Genomic DNA, 10,190 nt, shown 5'->3' with positions numbered 1-10,190 from the left:
GGGGGGGACCCCCTGAATCTACCCGGTGGCGGACAGCCCTCACCTGCGAAGGCCCTTGTCCATGAAGCACATATCTCCGCAGCTGCTGTCGCCGTCATTTCCGACTTCTTCCTCCCCCGCCGCCTCCATGGCACCCGCGACGGGGAGCGGGATCTTAACTGGCGGACAGCGCTGGGTCCGAGGGCCTAGGACACGCCTCCTGGGAGCGTGGGAACGCAGCCTGAGGGGGCGGGGCAAGCGCCCCTCCTCCAACCGACAGCCGGGCACTTTCCCGCCCGGCGCGGCCGCAAAGCCTGGTCTCCGCTTTCTGTTTTACGGCACCTACCGCCTGACTCTGGGGGATTGCCGTAAAGCAAAACTCTTTCGAGTGTGTGGGCTTCGAAGCACCGTCCTGTGTTGTGATGGTGGCATTTTTGCGTTAGAGCAGAGTGGTTTTTGAAGGCAGTTTCACAGCATACCTTTGTGTTGTGTAATCTTACATATTTACCCGGTTTTGCCCTACCGGCCATTGCACCACCTGTCGATTCGTTAAATATTTGGGGGATACCTAAGTGTATCTGGTGCTTCCCAGTGCAACGCGGAGTAAGACGGGGCCTTTCACAATCCTGAAGGCCTGAGGAGGGCTAGGAACAGCACGGGGACACCTAGGCCAGTAGTTGAGTGGGTAAGTTTTCTAAAAGGCAGTGGTCGATGACCAAGTAGGCTTGCCAGGTCAAGAAGAGTGCTGGGAGTGGCTTCAGTGGCTTCTCTTCAGGAATTGCATAAAGGCCCAACTTTTTTTTTTCTGGAACAGCTCCTTGATTGGAACTACGGCATCACTTTGAACTGGTACCAAATGTTCACTATAGTAAGAGCCACTTGAGTAAATAAGACAATGCCCGTTTAGACTCAGTTGAAGCTTCTTATTAATAGTTTTGAGAAGCCCAGCCATAGTACTACAAGCAATAGAGTGCTGAACTATCCTGGAAAGCCCTGGTTCAGATCCCAGGTATATTTAACCCACCACGTGCCCATACACACCTTTGGCTAGCTGGGAGACTGAGGAGAGGATTATCATATTGTGAGACCTTGCCCCTCTCTCATGAAGTAAGTAATTTTTTAAAAAGATTTTTTTGTTGTTGCCATAAGGCATGTATGCTTGCCAGTGAGAGAGGGAGACAGAGACAGAGAAGAAAAGTGAGAAATCACTTGAATAAGGCACATGTCATGAAGAATACAACATGCCATACAGATGTATGATTAATAACTAAGTTGGAATTTTTTTAAGAGACATGCCATAGGTCAAGGTAGTTCATATGTGATTTCAAAAATAAATGAAATAGACTTTTTTTCTTTCTGGTAGTGATAAGATGCTGTGCCTGTTCAAAATGTTTCAATTTTTTTCCTTTAAAACGTTGTTTAAAAACATTTTGAAATATACCTTCTTAAATTTTAAGTGTACACTATGCTATTATTAACTATATGCACATTATTGCACAGCATAACTCTGGAACTTTTTCAGCTTGGAAGACTAAAACTTTGCTTATTGAATAAAATTCACCATTTTCCTTTCTCTCCAGCTTTTTTCAACCACTATTCTACTATCTGCTTCTGTAAGTTTGACTACCTAGATAGCTTGTATAAATGGAATCATGCAAGATCTTGTCCTTCTGTATCTGGTTTATGTCACTTGGCATTCTGACCATCAGGTCCATCCATGTAGTAGCATATATTTGGTTCTTTTCCGGTCAATATTTTGTTTTATGTATGAGAGGTGTCTTCAAGAAGTTTATGAAAAATACATATTATTTAAAAACTGTGCATGGATTTTGTTTTTTCTCCTTTACTTGTGCTGGACTATAATTCCATTTTTCCATATTTTTTTTATGTTTCCTATTTACCTCATCTCCTTTACCCAGTTAATCTGTTGATGGGCATTCATTTTTACCCATCTCTTGGCAATTGTGAATACTAGAATAAGAGCATGCAAATATCTGATATCTTTTTTTTTTTTAAAGAGATATTTTTGCTATAGGGCACATGCACTCACAAGAGAGACAGAGACAGAAAACAAGAAATATCCCCCCGGGGGGGGATGGCCATACCACAATCCTTTTTCTTCCATTCTCCTCTTGGGAATTTGGGCACTCATGCACATGCACCCAATGTGAGTTCTAGGCCACCAGGTCCAGGACTTGAACCACAGTCAACTATGTGAGGAGTTCATGTAACCATTATGCCATCTTTTGGTTCCCAAATATCATATATCTATATCTATATCTATATCTATATGTTTTAATATATCATATATATAAAAAATAAGATATAAGATATATATCATATATATGAGATATATATGTTTTAATATATATATAAAAAATAAGATATAAGATATATATCATATATATGAGATATATGTCATATATATCATATATATAAAATAAGATATAAGATATATATCATATATATACATATATATTATGTTTTACTGTCCACATATTTATCAATGACATTCTTTACATTCCAAAATGTACTCTGAAAGATACCAGCCTTCCTCATGTCTTCAAAATCTTTCATGGAATCATAATTTCTGTAGAAATCTGCATATGCCTCTTTCTTGGTTCAGCCACAGCAAACTTACAGGAAGCTGCAACACTCAGGGATACAGCGAATGCTCCAACAGTATGAAATTGCAGATGCTCGGCCAGAAGGCCACGCATCTGGGGTTTCACCAAAGCAGTGGAAGCCATGGCAGTTACTGTGCCTCAACACCAACGTCCTTCCCAGCTGAAGAAGAAATGCCAAAAATCTTATATTTTGATTGAAATTTTTTTGGAATTGAAGTGGGATTGCTGGATTATATAGTAGTTCTATTTTTAGCTATTTTTTTTTTTTTAAAGAGGTTTGTACCTTAGAGTGTGTGCAATCGCCAGAGAGAGAGAGAGAGAAAGAAAGAGATGAGAAATCACCTCTGGGGGCTTGGCCATACTCCAGCCCCTTCTTCTCCATTTTCCTCTGGGGATTTTGGGTGTACATGAGCACACACCCAGTTGATTTTCAAGCCACTAGGTCCAGGACTTGAACCACAGTCAGCCATGTGGGAGTCCAGTGATGTAACCACTTTGCCATCTGCTGGTCCTCTATTTTAAATTTTTAAAGAAGCCTCTATACTTTTTTCTGTGGTGACTACACCATTTTACTTAGATTTACTTGCTATCCTAATCAGGATTTCTCAGGCAGAATATGCATATTAGTTCTTTAAAAACAACTCCTGCAGTCTGATGTTTCTGTGAGGCGTCTAGGAAGTTCAGCCTCAAAAGCAATCTCACACCTAGGCACATTTGCCTTTTCCCCCCCATCATCAAAAGCATAGTCCCACTTAGAGAAATGTAACAAAGAACTATCATCCTCATCAACTATTGGTAGAATGAGAGAAAGCCCCATTAGTACCCCTCAAGAACTTGAAATTTCCAGTAACCACATAATAGCCAAAACTAGACATTACTTTGATAGCTTTGGAATTGGGCACCCAGCATAAAGAAGTTGAATTATGGAACTATTTAACAACAAGATTTGACAGCAGTTCCTAGGGAATAAGCACTAAGTATTCTCCAAAGACTGAGGGAAGCAGTGCAAGATCCAGGAGATATTTTGAGGAAAGACCTTTGAGGACTACTAGTAGGAAGGGTGACCCCAATTCCACACGACAGAGAGAGCACTGATCGTACTCAGCAAGACACCAGCAGCCCACATACCTAGGGAGACAGGTCTGTCCAATGAGGAGTATTTTTATTTGTTAATTATTTTTTTAAAGTTTGCTATGGGGCATGTATGCTCATCAGAAACAGAGAGAAAGAGAGAGAAAGTGAGGAAGCAAACCATCAGCTCTGAGACTCTAGCTTTGGCCATGTGAGAGTCCAGCACCTTCACCACTACAGCAACTACTGGTCCAGTGAGGAGTGTTTTAAGACCACTTTAGAAGACACGAAAATTCCTGTCGTTATTACGATACTCAACCAGAGAATGTTTCCACTGAAGAATCTAATTGCTCTCGACTTGAATGCTTTTGCCTTTTTCCAGTATTTAAATCCTGAAAAGTAATTTTGAAACATCACACAAAATGCTCACTTTTACACTTTCTGCCAATATTTCTTTAATTCTCCCCAAACAGTGATGTTGTTTTTAGTCATCTCATTCTTACACAAGATTTAAAAAAAAAAATGATTAAACTTATGTTGGTTCTCAAAATGATTAATTTGTGAAGTTCTCTAAGATCTTGTGAGTTCTTTTAAGGCTAAAATTAAAATGTGTGACATGTTAATTATTTTTAAAAAATCATATATGCTCTCAAACTAGTTATAGCTAATTAAGAAAGTAGGATTTCAAGAGTTTTGGAAAGAGAAGACTTCTTTGGAAATGTAACACTGTTTTCATTTAACTCTAAAATAATACTTTATGGATGGATATCAAGAAAAGAAATTGTAGTTTAATGGGAAGAACATAGACTTTGGATTTGAATGAGCAAGAATTTTGTTGCAGTTGGCAGTAAGACTCAGGAAACATCTCAAGAAAAAAGGAAAGCTTAAGGGCCAGCAGGTGGTGTGGTTAGCTCAAAAGTCAGCTAGTATGAGTGGTGGGTGAGGGTGGTGTGCTATTGTATTATGGAACAGAATAAAGTCTGATGCAGTCTCTGGGCCTAGTCAAATACTGATTGTCAGAAACTTACTGTACAAAGGGAAAAAGACCTTGATGAAGTCCTGCAGACACACTCTGTTTGCAAATGTTTCCAAAGGTCAGGTTGCAAAGAAGGAAGGTCTGGTCCATGTGTTTGGAACAGATGATCAAATTGAAATCTGTAAACAGATTTTGACTAAAGGAGAGGCTCATCTGATAAAGAAAGAAAGCACACACAACTGGAGCAGATGTTTAGGAACATTGCAACTATTGTAGCAGACAAGTGTGTGAACCCTGAAACAAGGAGACCAAACACTGTTATCCTTATTGAAAGAGCCATAAAGGACATCCATTATTCAGTCAAACCAATAAGAATACAAAACAACAGGCTTTGGAAGTGATAAAACAGTTAAAGGAGAGGGGCCAGCAAGTGTTGTGGTGGTTAAGGGTGTTGGACTCCCACATGGCCGACTGTGGTTGGAGTCCCGGACCTGGCAGATTGCTTACTCACTTTCCCTCTCTCTCTGTATTCTGCCCCTCTCTGATCAAATTAAAATAAGTAGGTAAACAAATAAAGTTAAGTAAAAAATAATTCTTAAAAAAAAAAGTTAAAGGAGAAAATGAAGATAGAACAGCTCTTATGAGACTTGGGTTCATTCTTCCAGTGAATGAAGGAAAAAAACTGAAAGAAAAACTCAAGCCACTGACCAAGGTTTTAGAGTGAAGACTACAGTCAACAGTTAGAAATTGTGTGTCTCATTGATCCAGGCTACTTCAGAGAAATTGATGACCTAGTTAAAAAGGAAACAAAAGGCCAAGGTTCTTTGCAAGTATTCACCTTGAAAGGTGTGGTTGAAGGAGAGGAGAACTTTGAATGACATTCATTAGTCTCTTCAGCTACAAAACAGTAAAGCATCCTTTTTCCTATTGCACTGTTTTATTTCTGTAATCTGCCAAATATTGTTCGCACTAACAAAGGTGGGCATTTTCTATCTTTGTGTTAAATATGTACATGGAAAGACTTTCGTACATGAATGTATTGTGTGAGTGATTTAATTATAAGTCGGGGGTTTAGGCAAAAATGAAAACTCCCCAATACAAAGTGCAGACAGCATCATGCTGCTGTCATGCTTTTATAGCTTTCCAAAATGAAAGGCAATTGAGGCAAAAACTTTTGTAGATAAAAGTTAAATTTTGTACATTATAGGAAGATTATTTGGACAATGTATCTTTATGACAAAACGCATATATGCTGGAAAAGAACACAGACTGTCTTACTTCTACATGACAAAACTTGTGTATAGCGGTAACTATTGTTTCCCAGTGTAAAGCTTGGTTGGTGGCCCTCATTATCTGAAAAATGAATATATAACGTCCATGCCGAACTTAAAAAATTTTCATTGAACATGCTGTCGTGACTTAGACCATTTTTGGTATTAAAAAAGTAATTTATTTCTAATTCTTAAAATTTGTAATGTATATTACATACCTAAAATTATATGATTAATAAAACCACTCTTATTTTTATTTAAAAAAAAAGTCAGCATGAAACTCAAAATTTTACATTTGATTTTTTTTTCCTTTTTAGAGAGATTTTTGACTATAGGGCACACAAGCTTGCTGGAAAGCAGAGAGAGACAGAAAGTGAGAATCACCCTTGGGGTGGGGAATGGCCATGATGCAATCCCTTCTCCTCTGTTCTCCTCTCAGGATTTTGGGCCCAGATGCACATGCACCCAGTGTGAGTTTTAAGCCACCAGATCTGGTACTCTAACCACACTGACCATGTGGGAGTCCAGCGTTGTAACCATTATGTCATCTGCTGGCCCCACATTCAATGGTTTTAAAAAAAGCTTAAATAAGCACACTTACAGTTATTAGAACCAGCCTGTTTTATACATCCTACAAAACTATATCCACATCTGCCAACCAGAGATAAGACCCCAAGTTATTGGTGCACTTGGAAGCTACCTGACCCAGAGACTCACCACAGTGAAGCTCAGTGATATCACCGAGACACATACCCCATCCCCTTGCCCCAGACTCTCCTTTCTCCCTGGAGTTCCCTTGCTCTTCTCTATTGGATAAAGGCCTTGGCCATAGCCATGGCCTCTGGGTGGTTTGATGCTAGGAGGAAGTTCTTTCACATGCAAACCAGTCAAAGCATCACTCAAATAAAGCTCATGTTTGCTGTTCTCACCTTATAATTAATTTTTTTTCCTTGATCACTCCTCAACTTCCCTGAATCTTCTATAATGCAAAATATTTACTTAGCACTTACTATATCCTACTATATGAAGGACTGAAACAAATACTTTTTATATTCTAGTCAAGACAGACAAAATAGTTCTGTATCTTGATGGCGGGAGAGGTAAGTAACCGCACATTGTATGCCAGGTGGTGATGAGTGATGGGTGGTAATGGTGATGGAGAAGTAATGGTGGTGATAGTGTTTGCACGGAAGAGAAGAGTTACAACTTAGCAGATAAGTACTCCCCCAATCACAGGGTCACATGAGGAAAGCTTCACCCTGGTTAATCTTCTTACAGTATCACCTGAGGGATTGTATCTGTTTTGGATAAAGGAGTACCTTGCTGGGGTTATTTACTAATTTGTGATCCAAGGATGTTTGTAAGTATAGTGTCCGTGGTTATCTGGATTATTCATCTACTAGTTTGTAATTTTTGGACTGGACTGCATTCAGGGAATATGTGGCTGTCCTATTATATGAGTTGGACATGAGACCAAGGGATGGAATTGAGAGTCTACTCCTGATACATGCTTTCAATCAGTTATCTTGTCAATAAACCCTCTCTGTTATTTCTGAGGAAAGTGGGGCTATAGTTCCTCTATAGAGTCAATTTATTTTTTCAGTAGTAGTTTCTAGAACTTTGGTTTTTAGAATCCTGTGCTGGGTCATTCTTACTCTTCATTGACTTTTCTTATATTGTAGATCTCTAGTTTTACCAAAGTTCGAATTTCTTTTATTTTTTTATTTTTTAATTTTTGGAGAGGTTTTTTTCTATAGGGTGTGTGCGCTTGTTAGAAAGACAGAGAGAGAGACAGAAAGTGAGAAGTCACTCCCCGGGGTGGGGTGGTGGTGGTGGTGGTGGTGGGAGGATGACCATGCTGCAATCCCTTTTCTTCCATTCTCCTCTCAGGATCTTGGGCACATACGTGCACACGCCTGGCGTGAGTTTAAGCCACTGGGTCTGGGAATTAAACCATGGTCACTGCATGGGAGTCCAGCAAAATAGCCATTACGCCAACTGTTGGTCCCCCAAAGTTCAAATTTCTATTCAAAGTTCGAAGTTCTTCCTGTGTGTTATCTTTGGCCAACCCAGAACTTAGTGGCAAATAGTTACCACTCATGGTTTCTGTGGGTTAGGAATTCAGAAAGTAGCTTCATTGAGAACTCCTGACATGGGGTCTTTCATGAAGTTATGGTCAGATCTAGGCTGGACTACAGTCATCTGTAGACTTGTTTGGGGTTAGCGGGTCTAGTCCTGGGGTAGCTTCCTTAGACATCTGGAAGTTGATTTGGCCTTGTGTCCTTGCTATAAGACTGTTTGATTATTCTCCCATCAAGGTCCTTGGCTTCAATCAGATAAAGCATTCCAAGAGAACAAGACCTATGCAGAAATGCCATTTATGATCTAGCCTTGGATGTCGCACATTATTTCTTCATATTTTATTACCGAAGACCCATCCTGATTTAATGTTGGAGAAGACTGCCTAAGAGCATGAATATCATAAGGTAAGAAATTTTAAGTCCAACCTGGAGGATGACTAACTTGCCTAAATGTCTTTTTTCTTTTTTTTTGGAGACGTTTTTGCTGTAGGGCGCATGTGCTCGCCAGAAAGATAGAGAGAGACACAGAGATAGAAAGTGAGAAATCACCCCCCAGTGGGGATGGCCATGCCACAATCCCATCTCCTCCATTTTTCTCTCAGGATCTTGGGCATGCATGCACACGTGCTTGGCATGAGTTTAAGCCACTGGGTCCAGGACTTGAACCATGGTTGGCTACATAGGAGTTCAGCGACATAGCCATTATGCTAACTGGGGTCCCAACTTGCCTAAATATTTTGACAGTGTTTTGAAAATAGCAGTGTCGGGAATATCTTCAAAGGCCTATATTTTTAATATTAATATAGTGAGGGACCAGCAGTTAGCATAATGGCTATGTCACTGGACTCCCACGTAGTCAACCTCGGTTCGCATGCCAGACCCAGTGGCTTAAAATTCACGCCGGGCGCGTGTGCTTGCGTGCCCAAGATCCCGAGAGGAGAATGGAGGAGAAGAGATTGCAGTGTGGCCATCCCCCTGAGGGGTGATTTCTAGCTTTCTGTCTGTCTCTGTCTGTCTGGCGAGTGCACACGCCCTATAGCGAAAACCTCTAAAAAAAAATTAATATAGTGAGTGATTTTGAGATAGACATATCTGTGTATTTGGACCATGTAAGTCCATGTAAAGTATGTGAGAATTAAGAACTCATTTTATAGCATTTCTCATATGATCACTGACATCCCATGAATATTTGTTGGCAAACACTTTATGTATTAGTTTCCTGGGGCTGTTGTAACAAATAAGAAACATGGGTTGGCTTACAAGGAGAGTTTACTTTTACACGGATGTAGAGGCTAGAGTCCAAAATCAGTTTCACTGTATAGAAATCAAGGTATCTAGCAGGTCCGTTCTCCCTCTAGAAGCTCTAGGAGAGAGTCTGTTTCTTGATTCTTCCAACTTCTGATGATTGTCAGCATTCCTTAGCTTATAGCCACATCCTTCTAGTCCTTCCTCCATGGCCACATTGCCTTCTCTCTTGTCTGTGTCAAGTCCTCCTCTGCATCTCAGTTAGGACCCCTGTGTTGCATTTGGAGCCTACTCAGGTAATCCGGTAGAATGTCCCCCATCTCAAGATCTTTAACTTAATATATATCTGCACAGGCACCATTTCTATATAAGTAGTACTTACAGGTTCCAGGGATTACGATGTGGACATATCTTTGATAGCCATTATTTAGCCTACCTTATTGAATAAAGACTAAACACAAATGCTTGGAAGTAAATTATATTTTAAAAATTGATATTACTGTAAAGTTTAAATTGGCATGTAGGAAGCAATTTGTTTATATCAATTTATGCATATTTAGTAATGTAAATAGTAAAATAAATTACAGATTTATACTACATACAGAAATAGGCAGTGATTAAGTGATAAGGCATACGTTCTTTAATTAGTATGGGGGTGCATGTGAGTATGTATGTGTGTATGCTTTTAGAATTTTCAACATGGCAGAAAGAGATGAGAAACAATTTGAGCTCAGGTTCCAATTACAAGTAATAGACTTGAATTATAGAGATTGGGTATTATGTATCATTCAATATATGTAGTTTGGGGGGTAGGTTTGTTCTACATAGGTGGGGAGTGGGAGGGCAATGAGACACTTTATGTTTATGAATATATTCATTTTAAAATAAAGATTATCTTTAAGAATGTATTAATTCATTTAGAAAATTTTTGTTTTAGTGT

General features: G+C 39.6%; 1 protein-coding gene and 2 pseudogenes across 3 annotated transcripts in view; 1 reads left to right on the top strand and 2 right to left on the bottom strand.

The window, feature by feature from the left end:
- The window catches only part of LRRCC1 (leucine rich repeat and coiled-coil centrosomal protein 1), a 38,694-nt gene extending 38,467 nt beyond the window's left edge, over positions 1 to 227 (bottom strand). For 2 of the 3 annotated variants that reach the window (XM_006153851.2, XM_006153852.2), the window contains exon 1: positions 44 to 227. In XM_006153851.2, the coding sequence (XP_006153913.1) occupies positions 44 to 129 (86 nt within the window). In that variant the 5' untranslated portion in view covers positions 130 to 227. The remainder of the gene's footprint in view (positions 1 to 43) is intronic. The other variant, XM_006153853.3, reaches the window with a different exon arrangement.
- Positions 228 to 547: 320 nt separating this feature from the next.
- On the bottom strand, positions 548 to 2,729 carry LOC102500459 (cytochrome c oxidase subunit 6C-like; annotated as a pseudogene).
- Positions 2,730 to 4,002: 1,273 nt separating this feature from the next.
- LOC102500046 (ribosome maturation protein SBDS pseudogene) lies at positions 4,003 to 5,531 on the top strand (annotated as a pseudogene).
- The last annotated feature ends 4,659 nt before the right edge of the window (positions 5,532 to 10,190 follow it).

This window comes from Tupaia chinensis, unplaced genomic scaffold, assembly GCF_000334495.1.
Source record: "Tupaia chinensis unplaced genomic scaffold, TupChi_1.0 Scaffold000388_1, whole genome shotgun sequence".
NCBI classification, from domain to species: domain Eukaryota; kingdom Metazoa; phylum Chordata; class Mammalia; order Scandentia; family Tupaiidae; genus Tupaia; species Tupaia belangeri.
This window is presented reverse-complemented; position numbering and strand designations above follow the sequence as displayed.